The sequence below is a fragment of the Cimex lectularius genome, unplaced genomic scaffold (genome assembly GCF_000648675.2).
Source record: "Cimex lectularius strain Harlan isolate CLEC.00 unplaced genomic scaffold, Clec_2.1 scaffold309, whole genome shotgun sequence".
NCBI lineage: Eukaryota > Metazoa > Arthropoda > Insecta > Hemiptera > Cimicidae > Cimex > Cimex lectularius.
The window spans coordinates 208,860-228,112 of record NW_019392962.1 but is presented as its reverse complement, the minus strand read 5'-3'; the positions used below and the strand labels follow the sequence as shown (position 1 = coordinate 228,112).

The 19,253-nt window shown below is 33.3% G+C and overlaps 1 protein-coding gene across 2 annotated transcripts; it reads left to right on the top strand.

Annotated features, from left to right (window-relative positions):
• Positions 1–1,143: 1,143 nt before the first annotated feature.
• On the top strand, positions 1,144–17,785 carry LOC106672048 (mediator of RNA polymerase II transcription subunit 15). 2 transcript variants are annotated; one of them, XM_014403144.2, is made up of 10 exons: positions 1,144–1,356; positions 6,085–6,172; positions 6,227–6,278; positions 12,838–12,924; positions 14,675–14,740; positions 14,804–15,098; positions 15,159–15,427; positions 15,497–15,618; positions 16,727–16,866; positions 16,931–17,785. In XM_014403144.2, exons 1-10 carry the CDS (start codon positions 1,298–1,300, stop codon positions 17,370–17,372), a joined length of 1,620 nt encoding a protein of 539 aa, XP_014258630.1. In that variant the 5' UTR covers positions 1,144–1,297; the 3' UTR covers positions 17,373–17,785. The 2 variants fall into 2 exon arrangements, with proteins under 2 accessions (XP_014258630.1, XP_014258631.1); XM_014403145.2 differs by lacking the exon at positions 12,838–12,924.
• Positions 17,786–19,253: the final 1,468 nt, after the last annotated feature.

Here is a 19,253-nt window from a genome sequence, read left to right as displayed (position 1 = left end):
CGACGAACTCAAAAAATTAAATTCTGTACCTAAACACGATTAGTTTTTTTTCTCAGAACAATGAGTTTTTGTTTTTCAAGTTCGTTTGTGAATAATAATGTGTAGACATATTTTTCAAAAAATGGAGATAAGGTTATTAAGTTATAGTACGATAATTTTTATTCATCCTTCCTTTTAATGAATTAATATTTTGATTTATATAACATGGAATTACTAAATTTTTGCTCAGTTTGGTTAATAATTCAGTTAATTGAATAATTTGGACTAACGGTATGTTACTGGTTTTATTACACAATATTGTCGCACTGTTCGACAAAGAGAAGGAATAAACGTCAATAAATCTCGATCGAAATTATTCAAACTGAAATTTTCATTTTTTGTCTATTATGTTCCTTTATAGATAAACATGGGTAGACAAATTTTTCGAACAACAGAAATAAAGTTATTAAGAAATTGTATGATAATCCTTCTTCTTAATGACGGATTAATATTTTAATTTATGCAATGGTTCTACAGTATTATGGAATTGTTTGAAATTTTAGTGAATTTTGGTCAATCTAACGTTACTTTACAGGTTTCGTTGTACAAAAGTGAAAACCTTCGTCGTTCTGCCGGAAAAAGAGAAGGGATAGACGTCAATAAATTTCTATAAAAATCATACGGACATGAAAAAAATATCCAATACAATTGTTTATGCTGAAATATGTGTTTTTGTTCTATTAAATTACATTTTAAATTGAAAAAAAAGAAAAGAAAAAAGATCAATTGGAAAATAATTATGCTCTTAATAAATTTTATGTTTTTTTTATCCTCGATTTTAATCTTATTATTTTTTATTTATTCTGCAAGAAATATATAAATAGGTCATTATTTTAGGTTTATTATAATAAATCTGACTAATATAATATCTAGATATTATTACGGGAATCTTTAGTCATAAAGCCAGGCAAAGGGAAAGGATAAACATAAAGCCACTTCTCTTAAATTAAATGTATAAAAATGAAAATAATTTGTTCAATAGTTTTATTTCTTTTTAGAAGGATTAATTCAAAATTCGTTTTCTCAAAAAGAAATATAAAACTGTGGCTATCAACAGAGCTCCTCGGTTCTGTCAGCGTTTAGAAATTGTAAAGGTACGGGGCGTATTCGCATTTGACTGGCAGCTTGTCGAACGAAGAAGGTTCGCTCCAGTTGCATTTGATCTTGGCCTTGTACCGTTCATTTTTTCGGTTGTTCTTTTTGGTTGTTTAAAAATTTTAATTTAGAAAAGTTGAATTTGAAATTTGAAAGGGCCGGCATGTCGATCACGGAGGAATGGAGGACCCCGGCTTTCAGGCAGAGCGTCGTCAACAAGCTGTAAGTTGTCAGCTATATTTCGACAGGAGCTGCCTGTCGTTTTTTTTTAAAATTCATACATTGTCATTTTTGGTCATATTCGTTCTGGCATGGTGAAAAGAAAAAAGCTTGTTAAAAACTTGTTTCCACTTTATTATGCATATTATTTTATTAATTAAAAAACGAGTCTTACGGCTAATTAAAAATTAAAACATAAACTTTTGTGTCAATCATTTGAGTGAGATTGATGAGAGAACGTATTACTCTGATGGAACGTTCCATTACAATACAGTTCAAGCCTATTGAGGTGGGTTCGAATCCCGCTCGTGATATTAACTTTTTCATCACAACCAAGATTTTAGATAAAAATATAATTAATTGAAATAATTAAATAGCTCAATTATGACCTCTAAACATACAAGGATCAATAGTTAAACTTTTAACCCCATTGGTTTTTTTTGTTAAACTTTTATGAACGTAATGTCAACATAATACATTTTTCCATTTTCACAAGAAAAAATGATTAGTAATTTTAAGATTTCTTCTTATGGTCTGCAGCGTGTTGAATCTGTAATTTGATCCATACCGATCTTTGTCTGCCTATCTTTGATTTGATGGTCTTGTCAGTTGCCACAACTTTATACTCAAAGAGATATATTAGAAAATTATGGCAAAAAACATTACATGCATATTACATATACATACATCCTCGCTGTGTTAGACATCAACAACGTAAACCACATAATGAAAGACCTAGAAACTCCTTATACAAAAACATATAATTCAAAAATTCAAAGCAGAAATTGAAAGCAACAACAGTAAACGTTTTTTAAACCTAATAATCACTAAAACTGAAAACAACCTACAATTTGACATACAAACTTGCTATCCACATTTTAACGCATCTGTGGTTGCCCCACTAGTTCTCTTGAATGTGAGTGTGTATGAGAGAAATTGGGAACAACTGGTGGTAAAACAACTGAGCTTAATTGAAGTAAAAAAAAGTTCATACATAACATTGATGATAGGCACGCGCAATACAGAAAGTGTCTGCCTAGTAGATGGAAGAAAATGCTTTGAAGACTGAAATTCGAGGTATTTTCTATTATCTGCAAGGAATATGTAGCAATTATCGAGAGTCTACTGCATACAGAAAACTAACTGCATATGACATACATGCGACTCAAACCACCCCCACCTGTAATAAATGCAACACTAAAATATATGAGAAATATATTAAAAACAGTACTGCAAAAGAGAAAAACAAAACTAGCTAAAAACAGTGAGCATGCCACCATGCAATAGCACCAGTGGCATGCCACCATGCAATAGCACACAGTGGCTAGAGTCTTAGGTATGAATCCAAAGAATGAATTGACTCTAAAGTTAGGTAAATATGCTAAAGTTTTTCATCTGAAATCATAGCGATTGAACACTGCACCAGAGAAATAAAAAGGAATATTCCTGGAAGATGGTCATCTTCTCTGACAGTCACACAGCATTGAAGGCCCTTAGATGTTGATTGTTTGGGGTGTAATGTACTGTGCTCTTTAAGAGCTATTGTATTCCCCATTCTCTGCCTAAAGCACACCGGTGAGTCCTATTTCATCAAGGAACTTGATTTGTAGGCCCGGTTTCAATGGTTGAATTGTACATCAGAAAGCACTTTCTCCTGTGGGCAAGTGTAGCACCACAGTTTGTTAATAGGTGTGTTGGTGTCTCTGCCTCTTTGCAGAATCTGCATATACCATCTTGGATTACTCTAATCTTCTTTAAATGCCCATTTAGCTTGCAGTGTCCTGTTAAGAATCTTGTTAGGATTCACAATTTTTTCCAGTTTCCTTTGACACATTCTGTAACTTCTTTCCATCCGAAATTTGTTAGGAGATTCTTGGATTGTGTCCAATGAGTGAATTCCATTGTTCCTTCATTTTCTTTTTGTCCTGTCTGAGGTACTCATTGAGAGTTCCTATGCCACAGAAGAGCTCGGTCCTATTAGCAGTATAGCAGCTCCTTTCCTTGCAAGGGTGTCTGCTTTCTTGTTGCCTTCTACTCCCATGTGACTAAAGGCCATTGCGAGGTGAACGCAAGAAGTGTTTGGAACTTGCTTGGAGGCCCTGGCCTGTTCAGTGAGACCAATGGCCTGAACATGGCATGGGTCCTTGGGTAATTGGAGGTAGTAGAGGCGATGAAAAGGTTGATATGTCGGCCAAAGAAGGAGCCAACATGTACTTCCTAGGTCCCGAACTGCACTGTGGTCTACCATATTACAACAAAATAGTTAATAAATAGCTTAGTGAGTCCAAAGTTTGGTGGAATAAACCCCAGGCAAGCAACCATATGAAGAGATTCATGGAAGGGTCATCCGCAAAACTTTTAAAGGAATTGCTGAAGGGCAACTGTAACAGAACCAGGATTCTGGTTGGACTCCTGACAGGGCATTGCCACCTAAGAAGGCATATGTACTGTAGGAGTACAGACAGAAGAAACATTGTGCAGATACTGCCAGGTAAAGAAGGAGTCAGCAAAACACATTTTATGTTTTTGTGAAGGTCTTTGTAGGTGCAGATTCTTGCAACTAAGAGTGGAAAAGCTACAAACAAGCTAGCTAAAAACTAAAGAACCACTGGCAAGGCTATGGAGGTTGATTAACAACCTGAAGCTGGTATATGCGCCCCCTGCGTACAATAATGGAATACACCACAAACATGACAATAATATAATAAACAAAATGACACAACAAAAAAGCTTTAAATGGCCACATTTATGAAAATAGAGGAAGAAACGTATAAACTAAAAATCTATTCCAAGAATTAAGAATTAAAAACAAAAATATGATAATTAAAAATTAACATTGAACAGAACAAACAGCATTGCAAAACTACTAAGGTAAAACTTTTATAAACCCAGTGTGAATACGTTGGTCTGACAGGACAAAAAACACAGATACAAGGATAAGATTGTTTAGGGACAATGACAAAAATCAAATGCGACTTACCTCAAAGAAAAGCATTATGAACTCTCTGCAGTACAGACAAGCATGAAAAAAACAAAAACAATAAGGATTACAAAAAAGGATGAAAAATAACATACTAGAAAATTTTTTATCTAAGGCCTTGGTTGAGAAGGAAAAGTTAGTGTGTTAGTGTCACAAGCGGATTCGAATCCACAACTTTTGGCTCAATATGCTGCTTTTCTAACCACTTGAGCTATCGTGACACTAATTATTTTATCTTAAAAAAAACCTTAGATAAAAAGTATAATAACTTAAAATAATTAATATGGTCAGTTATGACTACTAAATATATATGGGGTTAATATTAGAAAACTTGGAAATATACAAACACAACACATTTAACACTACAAAACTTTTTTTTGGCGGAGGTATTTCTATCAGCCATGTTTACACTACAAAACTCGTAAACACACATATTCACTTAAATCTTTTACATCATTCGAAACATTGCCATTTAAAAAAGAAAAGGACTGATGACCGCAAAAATTGATCAGCACAAAAAAAAAAAAAAAAAAAAAAAAAAAAAAAAAAAAAAAAAGTCACCAAACAAAGAAAATGACTTTTTAATTTGTTGTCTCTTTATTAATTATTATTTACAATTTTTATGCAGAGACTGTTGAGAAGAAAATTTAGTGTCAACAGCCGAAAGTCATGGGTTCAAATCCCACTCATGACGCTGATTTTTCTTCTCAACCATTTTTGCATAAAAATTGGAAAGAAAACGATGCACACACACACACATTCCAAAAGTGTCTTAACAGAATCACAGGCTCACTGAAGATTATGAAATGCTGAAACCTGTCTGACAGACCAACCCAGCGAGGATACTTAGAAGAAGATGATCAATAGGGACCAAATTACATTTCTGACATTGATAATTGTTTTAAATTTAAAGTCAGATTAATCTCTCTCAACATTCAAAGAGCCAATGCGAAAGAATTTGTATTAAGTATGTAATTATTTAGAGGGTATATAGTCGATTGTATATTACAATAAGTAGACCTCATGCTATGCTGTCCTTGAAAGACAACCCAAAACCTTTTTTTTTTTTTTTTTTTTAAATCAATTGTTAAAACTGCAAAAGCTGGCTTGTCTCATCAACTCAGGGTGATCTTTAGACTAGAAGTGCTACTTCTTAGACACACACCTGCGTTACAGCTCCAAAATTTTGGATAAAGCAAAATATACAAATAGCCAAGAAGATTTTATATAGCAAAACATATTGTAAATGTGAAAATAGTTATGATATAGTGTATTAGCCCTGGGTAGCTGAAAAACTTGCAAAATGACAAAAAAAAAAAAAAAAAAAAATCAGGCGCACACAGTCTGCTCATGTGTTAACTAAAGGGCGGATAAATACCATATAAACTATTATATTGCATTGCAAATAGAAAGGCAGAATTATATCTCTTTTTTCAGGAGCAAGGCACCTATAAAAATTATGAGGCCTCTTCATTATGTGAAAATATTCACTTGTGTAACTTTGTAGACAGTTTATGTTTTGCCCATAAAAGAATGTCTGTAAATAATCTTACGATGTTCCAAACGTTGAAATTTTATCATTTATTTTTGCAAGTTTTTGCACATTTTATCATCCCTGGCCATCCTTGTTTGCTGTATGCTGTAGTCTGACTGCGATCGTACACACGGTGGCTGATCAAATTATCAATAATTACAAAAAATATAAATAGAGAAATTCCTAAAAATCGTAAAAGTTTTGGTTTTGTTCACAGTGATGAGGCTATTCAGAGATCTGGGATGACCACTTCCAAATCTGGCATCGAGATGGAAAGCCATGTATTTCAAAAATCAAAAACAAAGGTATTAATTGTACGTTTGTTTAATGAAACATTTTTTAAAACGAGAATTTTCCAGGAGGAGTATCTCGGGCTGGTCGCCAGGCTTATATTTCACGTCAGGGAAGTGAGTAAGTTCGTTTTAAATATTTTTTCCCTCTTCATGCTAATATGAATGATGGGGTGTTGTTAACAAATGTTAATTGTGTCACTCAATTTTAATCTCATTTATAGAATAACTAAACCCTTCACTACTAACTGAATTGTCACATTAGAGTTATGTGTATATGTAACTTTTTTTTCATCCTTGGTTATGGTTTGTCGATGTAGATTAACATTTGAGTTTTTCACTTCACATTTAGCATGATAAAAGTGAAATGGCAGATTAAGACGACTACTTCAACAACCGTGACAAAAAAATAAAATTCACCTTATCAAAAATTTATTAGGTTTCAATACAGGAAAATGCCTCCATTTCTAGAACAATGAGCAACATGGTTAACATAAAACATCAGTAGGTGATTTGTTGCTGGTGTTGAATTTAAATATCTCAGTTTTTTATTTTATGGAGTTACGGAGCAGCCAAGAAAATAATGAAGCGATTTACAGTAGATACAGCATTATTTTTACATATTTTAGGAAATAATACATTTTAAATAGAATAATATGCTGTTTCTATTGTAAAATTGTCTCATTATTTTTTTAAAATTTACATTTTTGGCTGGAAAAACAACATAAAACAATAATCCTGAGATATTAGAAAACATGTTACATTTCAGTTTGGTCTGTATGTCAAATGTTCTTTGATTCAACAGGTAGATCAAACATTTTTACCTGATAAAGTTGGTGTATATTCAGGGGAATTGGCCTACTGCGCTCTTTGAGAGCAACATTGTCATCCCAAAGAATTTCCTCCAGCGGATAAGTGTATCATCACAATCTATTAATAAGAGTATTAGAATTTCTTATTCCTCTTTTCAGAATCTGTACATACTGTGTTGTTTGATGCCATCTTCTTTTTCTCGTTAATTGTAAGAGAGGCTGTTTTCAATGTAACTATGCGAGATTTTTAAAACAAAACAGTGTTCATTCTTTCTCATGTCTATTAAGAATCATGTTGGGATTCAGAATCTAAACTTTTTTTTCCAAATCTCGGCTGGAGGTTTTCGATTGTATGCACTCAGTGGGTTGATTGGTTCCTCATTTTCACCATGTCTTCTTTTCTAAAATGTTAAGAGTAAGTCCTCTCTTTAAAAAAAAAAAAAAAAAAAAAAAAAAAAAAAAAAAAAAAAAAAAAAAAAACCCACTCACCATAGGACCAGAATCATGACTAAGTACTCCATGGAGTGTACTTAAGTTCGAACTGGAAAAATAGATTGAGAAAGAAATACTGGGCAAACACTAGGTATGAGGCAAGCTAAGAGATTTATAAAAATCTCAAAATGGAAGATGAACAAACTCCGCTCCCTTTCAGCAAGCAGGATTTGAGGAGAATTGTAGGCCAGTATACTGGTCACTGTCCTCTTAACTATCGCCTTAAGAAGAGGGGTAAGGCTGAGTTAGAAACCTGCCGGCTCTGTTAGGAGGAACTAGAAACATCAACTCATATCCTTTGCGAATGTAAAGCATTAAGAGGCACAAAAAGCCATCAAGGAAAGAAAGTCTTCAATTTGATAAGGAATAGCGTACTTTCCAAGGAACGGCTATAAACTGTAGGTGTGCCACAATAGACCTGTTTTGGTCGCAGTGGAGGAAAGAATTGTATTCTGCATCAATCTCCCTAAAATGATGAATATACAAACAATGAATCAAATGAATACTCAAACATTAAATTGTAAATCTTGGCTTTGTGTTTTGTCCTAGATATTTGGCTTCATTTTTTAACTCACTCTGTTATTGTGTTGATCTGTTAAGACTTTTAAACATCAAGAGTGCATATATAATAATATAAATACATATACATATATATATATTATATGATTAATATGATATATAATAAATGATATAATTCAAATAATCAAAGAGATTCCCTTTTTACAAATGAGTTTTTATTGCTTGCATTTTCACTATTCACATTAACAGTTTTTCATTAGTATTATTAATTTTACATTGTTTAAAAAATTATGTTTGTAAAAAATTTTCTTCACCTCACTTAAAATAATTTCATCAGTGAACAAAGAAATAAAATGTTGGGAGTTTAATTGAACAATATGTTGTCGGAACACAAATCTGGCAGTTATAAAATTATGGTTGATTGGGAAATAATGTTTGTTAAAGTATTTTTAGACTCTGATCCATAATTAAAGGAAGGAAAAGTACACATCCCTTAAAACATTGGATAAAAAATAAATGTTCAAAGATGACATTTCTGTCAAGAATGGCAACAATTTGCTCAGAGTGTAGTAAATTTGAATAATAATTTCTTCATCGAGAAACATTTTTTTTTCTTCTTGACCAAGGATATTGGGACGGGTGGTAACGGAGAGGATAAGTTGAAAGATTAGAGTGAAACATGAGAGGCTTGAACTGATCAATTCTTTAATGAAGGGCCATTGTGGTTGTTGTGAGGTTAGAGATGTAGTAAGTAGCTTGGAGAAGCTTGTTAGGACATTTGATTGGAATGTTTGGATATTCAATGGCTTGGTGGTACCCCACAGATTGATAATTAAAGAAAGGAAAAGTACACAGCCCTTAAAAGAAAAAAAATTGTGGATAAAAAACAAATGTTCAAAGATGAAATTTCTGTCAAGAGCGGCAACATTTGCTCATAGTAGTTGGACAGACCACATACATTGTAAAAATAATTTCATCATAAAGATAAACTTTTTTTTACCCTTCTTGACCAAGCCAATGATTAGTGGACCAAGCGATGAAATTCGCCAGCCATGCTCGATTTTTCTAAAAAACGTTATATCTGAAACTTGATCTCTAGGTTTGCAATTTATTTGTACACATTTGTTTGATCATGTTTAAATAAAATCCGTGTAACTGATGTAGTATTTTATGGTATTAAATGAACGGATGTGGTATTAAATGAACACCTCAATTATTTCATGAGATACCCATTTGTCTTGATAATTTCTTGCCAACTTATTTAACTACTTTATCACGTCCTTGAAATTGTTATGTCTTTTGAAAGAGTGTTTACATATCAATTCTTAATTATTTTATAGGAATCCATTTTTTGATAGTTTACCAGCTTTCATTAATTCATTAACATGTTTTATTTATTGCATATTTCTTTTTTTCTGCTTGCTCTATTTCCTTGAAAGCTGCATTTAATTTCTGTTTAACTAAGAAATAAAAGTAAAGAAAGTAAAAAAATAAAGAATGCTTGAATTAAGCCTGTATTAAAAAGATTTTTTTATTTTTACCTTTGCCCTGTATATGAAATTGTTATGTCCTTTGAAAAAGCGTTTCCAGATCAATTAGTAATTTCCACTATTTCCTAGAAAGCTGCATTTAATCTCAGTTTAACTAAACGTTCGAATTGAACTTTCATAAAACCAACGGCCTAGCAAATAATGCTCCTTGAATCAAATGTGTTCTGAAAAGATTTTTTATTTTTACCTTTATCCTGTATATAAATATATTTATTGGAAATTGTTCTTTGATAATTTTCTTCTTTTTTTTTTGTGCCCAGCCATAGCACTGACACTACAGCCTTCATCTGAAGAATACACGTTGTAAGAAGCGTTATCGAATTAAAGGCAAAGAAGTCTCAGGGCCATTGTTATTTGAGGCAATATGGAAGGTTCTTAGGATGGGTGGTAATGTAGATAATAGGTTGAATGATTAGAGTCAAACTTAAGTGGCTTGATCTGATCAATTCTTTAATGAAGGAAATTGTGAGGTCATTGTGATTTTGAGGTTAGAGACGTAAGCAGCTTGGAGAATGCTTCTCAGGACTCTTGATGGAATGCTTGGATTATTTGGATATTTGATGGTTTGGTGGTACCCCACAGGTCCTGTCGAAATAGGTCAAAGCAGTGTTTAATACAGTGTTGATTTTTTAGTTGTTATTTCAGTCCTAGAAGACTTTTGTAGTGGTCCATATTGTCAGTTTAGTTCTTGCTGCTTGAGTCTAGTCTTATGTGGGGATTCCTTGGCAGTCTACTGCCTAAGGGGGGGGGCTGGAAAATAATATTATTTCTGACCATGTCAATATCCATGTGTCATTATTTATCAGCTCATTGTGTACTTCAAAGTTGTGCCAAAGACATTTTTAGGTTAGAATCACTTGTTTACTCATTATTCCGATCTTTGCGTGGATCCCCACGAAGCAACACCTCTTACTCACAAATGTAAAACGAAAAAAAAAAAATATCTGTGCCACAAGCCACAAATTCAAACAAATTAATTGCAAAAAAAAAAAAACGGTGACCTGACACAAATAAATTTCAACAGACCTAAAAATAAATGTGTTAAGATTAAGAAAATAAAATAAAAATAAGTGGTCTGTGACATATACAACTCCTTGCATTTACAAAAATAAAAAAATAAAAGCAGGTGCAAATAGAGGTCCTTCATCGTCCTTCTTTTCTCACCTCGCACTCCGAGCTTATGGTAGAGAATGAGCTTATCCTAACCCAAAGGATAATCCTTGTTGTTGAAAATATTGTTATATCAGAAATAATTAAATCGTAATTTTTTTGCAATTTATGGTGAAATGGCCAGCCAAATACCAGAAAAGGAAGATATCCGGTGTATGCGTTTTGAGTTTCATAAGGATAATAACACAATAGTTGTTACCAAAAACAATTTCGATGTTTATCCAAGTGTAAGTTGTAAATGCCAAAGATGGTTTCTAAGTTCAAATTCGGTAATTTAGGTCTTTCCCACTCGTACCGATTAGGAAGACCATGACTTTAGACACTGACAGGAAGTGGAAGCAAATCAGTGTCAGACAATTGAGAACTGTTTTTTAACTGTACATGTAGGAAGTTGGTTTAATGAAAACACATTTTGGGTGCATATGTCTGTTCAGTTTCATATTGCACATTTTGTACCATTCTTCGATGAGCTCAAGTTGCTCCTGGTTATTGGAAGTGGCTTGGGTAATATTTGAGTTAGGTGATTGCGGTTTTGTAAGGATGGTGTTTGAATGTATTGGCATGTCAGTAGTATAAATAGTAAATAAGGTGGGACTAAGAATGCTCCCTTGTGAGACACCAGCTTGATCAGTGTTATTTTAGAGAACACACTGGAACACCTTATCAACCTTGAAGCATCGTGATACGACGAGGAGTGGTTTTCTTTAGATCTAGAGGGGTATTAGACATTTTACACAGAGTCTTTCTAGGATTTAATTGCGAGAAGGCTGATATGTCTGTATCAGGTCTGTAGGATATGTTGCTGGGAGATTTGTGGGGTTTAGGTATGAGAGTGACCATGAAATAATTCTATAGTGGAGGATAGTGAAATTAGATGCCTTGCCCATGTGTGTACTCAATGATTATCTGAAAAACAGGAAAGTAAAAAATAATGCATTAAGTACACTCTGCCTCTGGTAAAATTGAAAAATTGATGTAAAATGGGTTGAGAAGAGGTGTTGGACTTGTCCGAGTCGTTACTGACTCAAGGCCCATTAGGTAATTGGATAGGGGCATTGAAAGCAAATTACAAATCAGAATCAGATGATGTAGTACAAATAGCAATACAATAGAGATCTTTGCTATTCTGACTACTGATTTGTAAAAGGTCAAATCTATAAATGTGTACAGAGTTGTGCCAATCATTTCTCACGGTCCACTGGCAATTCCAGCCTTTGTAATTTAGAATAAATTAGCAGAAGGCTAGAGAATCACCCACCCCGGGTTTGGCAGATCTTGGTCTTAATTGTCCAGCATTAAGGTTAGGCACCGGGGACTATTAACGGCTAGATCATTTCAGTCCCCAACACAATCTTTCTTATTTACATACCATTTTCTCAGTTAGGGTATGGAGTACTCAATATTCCGCCATTGTCTTCTCACACTACACATTCACTCTCAACACACATTAGGGACATAAAACTGTTAGTATATACAATAAAAAAAACCCCCCTGTTAACTCCAAAATCAGAACAGGGGACCCAAATACTCCAGTGGGCAACTAATCATCCTTGTGTCAACCTCACATGGCCTATCCTTAATCGGGTGAGGATGACCCCTTTTTTGCAAGTCGGTCCTCCGAAGGCCACTTATTGACAGTGCATTAATTTTTAAGATATATCTTCAATTTTTGACTTTTATGACAGTTTTTTGCTAATATATCAGCATCACATGTACCAAATGATTTTTTCCTTGCAATTTTTTCCCTTTTCTGTATTGGAAATAACTCACCATTTTTAATTAAAAAACAGGAATGAATTTTTATCTTTCAAATTTTTTTACCAATGAACACAATATAAAGCTTAATAATAATGTGTGAAAAGAAATTTGTAAAACAGTAAACATTGGACATTATTTTCTGATCAACCTCCTGATTCATTTTTATAAATAAAACCCTTGTGTTATATGACCTTGGTAAATGAACAAATAGTTTTCCATTTCACCCTTCCACATTTTTACAATCAATGATTATGAGAATGAATTGCAGCTCTGCCAACTTTACCGGTTACAATTGCCTTTAAAATTGAAGGCTTAAAAAGAATTTATTTTCTTCTCAAACAATTTCACATTAAGTACTAATAAACCGTTATGAATGCAGCCTCGAAGAAAACCGGCCTCATGAACAATAATGGTGGCCCTAACATGCAGGATCCAATCAATGCTCTACAAAATTTAGCACGACAAGGTAAACAAAAAAATATATATGTGTACGTTTTTGTATTTTAAACCTTTCCTTTTGAAATATTTTGTTTTAATAGATTTTTTAAAATTTTGATGTATATTATATTTTATTTTATCATTTTGTCACTTAAATAGGTCTGAATGAATAAAACAGAAAACCCATCTGCATGGTTGTAGTAAATATTTATCAATAGTTTGACTTAAGTAATTAGAAATAAATTGTATTTATTCTTATCAGGTAGTTAATTGTTTCATATATATATATTTGCAAATTAGATTAACAGGAAGATTTGTGGTTTTTAGTGGATTGTGCATGCTTAATGTTTTATTGATTAATATTATAAACTAATATATTATATAACTTGGTTGTTTTATNTGGGAAATTATTTTGATTAAAGAACATTGCTTTAAAGTAACTAGTTTCTTTTTTTTTGTTTAATACCAAAATCCTGCATTATTTTCCGGACAACCCAATATTCTCTCATAAATGCTAGGCCTAGTACGCACTGGGATTCTTTGAGTCTGGGCTGTGTCTAGCCTGAGTCCGGGCTGCCACGACTCATTGTTGCGATGAATCTAGTGTGTTGCGGGCTGGCACACTTCGGACTCTTTTGAATCCCATCCGATGTGGGATTCTTTGACTCAATGGTGTGCAACATTTGCCAGTGCGGACGTGAATCGGAACAAGTACTCTTGTTTCATTTGTTTAGTTGGCGTGCTAGTGAGTGTTTTCTTGAAGATTTTGATACTTCTTGTATAAAGGTATGTCGTGGAGTACCGAGTTGACATTACAGTTTATCAAAGACATGCATTCCTATCGGTGTTTGTGGGATGTATCATCCTGAGAAATTCTTGAGAGAGCTAGTTCCTCCGTCATTTTCACAGGCACTGATGAACGTGAACTGTATCTTGGTCAGGACATGGTTCTTTGTCACGGAGCGGAGTCGGGGCTGCATCGCAACAATGAATCTTCGCAGCCCCGACTCTGTCCCGCAACATGAATCGATTCAAAGAATCTCAGTGCGTACTAGAATTTAGACTCTTCAAAAGATAGGAAGAATAAATCATACCCTGAGCTGAGTTGAACTGGCTCGAGGCTGTATGTTGGTCTAGGATGAAAAAAGTCCAGCCAAGTGATTTTTCAGTTCTGGTCTTTCGGTGACGTGCTGTATATTTTCGGTATCACCAAAGTTGTGTCTTTCTCAGCCAGTCGAACTCGACTTCTGTCAGAAACAAAATCAAACTCAAAATTGCTCAATTTCGTTACTCATTTCACTTATTTTGAAATGTCAATTTTCGAGTCATTTGATGGACTTAAATACCAAATTATGTATATGTTGACTTATGCAACTTGTGTATTTTAAAATATAAAATTATAATCTATAATGACATATTTATTTATTTTATTACTTTCTATTTCTCAATATTAGCCAGAGAGCAATCAAATGTACATTTGTGTTATATTTTTTGGCAAGGGGAGTTTAAAAAAAAATGTCATGGGCTTTAGTGGGAATTAAACCACAATCCTGGCCATGGGCCGAAAGTCTACCATGCAGGTCACTCGGCAACTGCGGTCCCCGTAGTAAAACTTAATTTTTGGGAAATAAGTACCTAAATAAAAATGTTTTGAATAATTGATAATTGTAAAGAAAGAAAGATTTTGTTTAAAAAACAAAAGACCAAAAATAAATACATAATTAAACAATGTATCTAATATGTTTAGTAATAGTAAATTATTGTATATTATTTGCTAGGATCTGGTAATCAAAATATGGGGCAAGGTTTACCACCACCGGTGCCTCAACAAAACAATCCAAACAGTAAGTATTTAATTAATTAATATCCAGCTGAATATTATTTAATTTTTTTTTTTATTTCAACAGTGATGCAGGGGATGAATTCAAGACCTGTTCTTCAGCAAAAGCTTCAGCCTTCTGTACAAGGTGGTGTGATGATGACTGGCCTTGGCGGTGCAATGGGCCCTGGGGCAGGCGGAAGTCCTCTTTCTGCAGGTATAGGCCTACAGACAATGCAAGGCCGTAGGCCCGATGTCAACATGGGCGTCCCTGCTGGCGGCTTTGTCGGACCCAGGGGTGTAAACGCCAGCCCGTATCTCAGGCAGAGCCCGACACCTCCGATCACATCTCCCGTACAGCAGAACGTCACTATGCAGCCAGGGTGAGCTGATTAAACTAGTTAATATTATATGAGGTTTTGATTTAACATTTTTTTTTTTAGACAAATGGGTGTCCCTTCCCCTGCGCTCGTACCGTCTCCGAGTAACCCACAGCTTGTCGGCGGTACGGCAATGCAGGCTACGATGCAGAGGCCGTTAAGCATGGCCTCCTCGCCTAGCTCAGCTTGTCTCAACACTCCTGGACAGCCGAATGCAAGCCCCTGCAGTTTACAGGAAGATGCTGCTTATAGAGAAAAAATCAGACAACTTAGTAAATATGTTGAACCCCTTAGACGAATGATATCAAGATTTGGTAGTGATTGCCCATCCAGTGAGTATCTCTTTCCACTTATAAATCTTCGAATTGTCAATTATTATTATTATTATTTTTTCTTTGTAGATATTGAAAAGTTAAGTAAAATGAAAACTTTACTGGAATTATTGGCTAATCCAAACAAAAGAGTTCCTTTGGAAACGCTTTTGAAATGTGAAGTAGTTTTGGAGAAAGTCGACGGGAAAAGGGTATGACAATATTTTAATTATCCTATAATAATAATGTAACACATCTTTTAATATTATAAAATATTAACAGATACAAACTACATGGTCTAAGACACTCAATTATGTTCTAAACAAAATAAAAAAATAAAGTAACTAAGAGTTGAATTCTTCAATTAAAATTCTTCTGTACTTAATTTACAGTACTTATTTTAAGCTTATTATTTTAACTTATTTTAACATACTAAATTTTCCAGTTTGTACCATTTAAATAAACTTACAAATTCATACCACACAAATTGTTCTGTTTTGACCACCTTTTGTGATAGCTCGTTAAGATTAGGACATACAGGGCAGGTCTAATAATCGAATTCGTTAATAATAAAGGTTTGCCCTTAACCTTCATAATAAAATACCTCATATTTTGATTATTCATGTTTGAGCTGTTGTTTCTGCCAAATTGAAAAATTAACATTTGATAAATAACATGGAATTTGGCTGCACTTATTAATAGTATTATACAAGTTCTTTTTAGGTGGTCTGGTGGAATTTCTCTCTCTTGAACAAATATTGTTATTTAAAAAAAATATATTTTTTGGTTAGTTAAAAATTTATACTTAAAAAAAAAATTAAATGGTTCTTCAGGACCAGAATAACTTTAAAATTTCAAATATGACTCTATACTAGTTCTTTTTTGTTTTTGTTTATTTCCATGATTTGGAAAAAAAATCGTTTTTATTTGTGGTAAAAACAACTATTTGATTACCTTCCACATCATCAAATACTTCAGTGTTCTAACTTTTGACACACCATTTTAAATGATTTTTTATGATGAAATAAATGCTTCAATGCAATTTTAAATTGATCAAAAAATATCACTTTTTGTTTAATTTTTCACAAAGATAACAATTGTATTTTGTTTAGTTTAAAGATAAGATTATTGAAAGTAACGTCTAATTTACAAATTATAATAATCAACAAATCCCATAAACTGGCTACCAACATGCATTTCATGTTCGAACTTAAAAGTTAATGAAAGTAATATTATTAAATCCATTACAGTTTGTTTGACTCAACAATGGATTATTTTGACCAGTGTTGAATTTTTGTAATGTATTTGCATACTTTTTAGGGTGTTGAACCTGTAAGAGAACGAGAACAGCATCCTTTGCTCGAAGCACTTAAGAACCACTTACAGAGCCCTTTTATCAATCATTCGCTTCAAAGAACATTTGGGCCAACTATAGAAGCACTTTTTGGCTCAGACATAAGGTAGTTTTATGAAACTTATTTAGCTGTTTAAGAAAAAATGTCATGTATAAGTGATATCTTTTAGAAATGTACCACCGTCTCTAAAAAGGAGGAAAATTGAGGAACCGAACGATGATATTCCAGAGGTTTTGCAAGGAGAGATAGCAAGACTAGATCAGCGTTTTAAAGTAAGTTTAGATCCGACTGGAGGAACGGGTGGAAGTATTCAGCTGATTTGCTGGCTGGATGACAAGCATTTACCTTGTGTGCCACCGATCGCCTTGTCAGTCCCTGAAGATTATCCGAGCAGCCCGCCAGAGTGTCATCTCGCTGAGCATGAACACTCGGCTACTCCTTTTCTCGAATCAGTTAAAACCGCTTTATCATCGCGCGTTTCCAAGCTCTCGTCAAAATTCACAGTATCCCAGCTTCTCGACGCCTGGGAGATGAGCGTGAGACAAGCTTGCGCACCTTCAGTCCCCGCCCCGGCGCCGAGCTCGTCCACTGCCCTGTTGGTGAACTCATGACGGGAAATTGTAGACCCTCCCCCTCCACTCTTGATCAATCAGCAGGCTGACACGATACCAAGGCCAACGGAACAATCAGAAAGTGCTCCGCGGCTAGAAGCAGTGCACGACTATACAATATGAATCTTCCTTTATTTATAAATAGTTGAAATTTATTTTTATATGCTTTCTACTACAATTTGTATATGAATTGACAATTTCATACTAGTTGGAACATACTGGAAAAAAGAAATGTTTATTATATTTATTAAAATAGATCCTGTGAATTTATGTAAACCTTTTGACTAGTTTACCATTGTGTGTGTTGCTATATTAAATTTATTTACTTCTATCAACCTAGCTAACTGATTTGCCAATGAAATGTTTCAACATTCTCTTAAATGAAGAAATAAATAACACATTTTAACAATCAACTAATTTGTTTATTATTCCTTGTATATCTGAGTAATTCAAATAATAAATACAATTGAAACTGTACCAAAGGTCTAAGCTTTAAAATAGGAATCCCGAAATCTTTTTTGTATTTTGCAATTTTGCCCCGGGGTGCAGAAATTTGAGGTAAAATTAATTAAGTGAGTGTTCTTAGATACTACAGATTCTGTTAGTATTACTGCAATACTACTGTTTGCAAACAATATTTTCTTTTAAAAAAAATATTTAAAAAAAAAATAAATAAATAAATAAAAATAATAAAAAAATAAAAAATAAAAAAAAAATGAAAAAATTGAATAAATTAAATTAAAAAAAAGATTCTAAAATTCCATGGTTATAAAATCACTTATTTTTATTGAAAAGTTGGTCAATATAATGAGCAATGGGGCGGGTGTTGGTGGCCGCAACTGTTTAGGCATTGACACGGCGCTCATCACTGTAAGGTAAAGGTCCCGGGTTCAAATGAGGGTTGATATATTTGCGGAAAAAACAAAAACCGATACTTTGAGTTTAAGATAAAAAAAAGAATAATAATGATATAATAATAAGGAGTGGGCCCAAACGAAACAGATACTTTCAGGATTTATAGGAAAATTCATGTTTCATAAAAAGTATAAGAAAAAAAAAAAATGATATAATAATGAGTGGGCCCAAACGAAACAGATACTTTGAGAATTTATAGGAAAATCCGTTTCATAAAAAGTATAAGATAAAAAAAAATAATAATAATGATATAATAATAAGGAGTGGGCCCAAAAAAACAGATACTTTGAGGATTTATAGGAGAATTCATGTTTCATAAAAAGTGTAAGATAAAAAAAAATATAATGATATAATAATAAGGAGTGGGCCCAAACAAAACAGATACTTTGAGGATTTATAGGAAAATTCATGTTTCATAAAAAGTGGAAGATAAAAAAAAGAATAATAATGATGTGATAATAAGGAGTGGGCCTAAACGAAACAGATACTTTGAGGATTTATAGGAAAATTCTTGTTTCATAAAAAGTATAAGACCAAAAAAAAAACAAAAAAAAACATTAAAATAAAATATAATGAGCAATCTACTTTTACCTATCTTTTCAGCGTAGACATGTTATCTGTTAGAAAAGGTTAAGTCATGCCCTTTTTCATCCAATCTTTGGATACTGTGAATATTTTTGGATTATTTCTACCAGTTTACTCAAAACACCAGTTTTATATATAATTTATTTAAAAAATTGCAGTTGGCGAATGAAACATGTCTCAAAAATTAAATATATTGATCTAATATGTATATTTGACTCAACAATGGATTATTTTGACAAGATTTTATCTCAATCAATGCCTTTCATAAATGTTAATTAATTGAAAAAAGACGGACCATGAACTGTAGTGGATTTAATAATTAAAGTGAAGTATATCTTCACGAAAGCTCTCCGTGGCCATTTCATTTGTCGCCGAGAATCA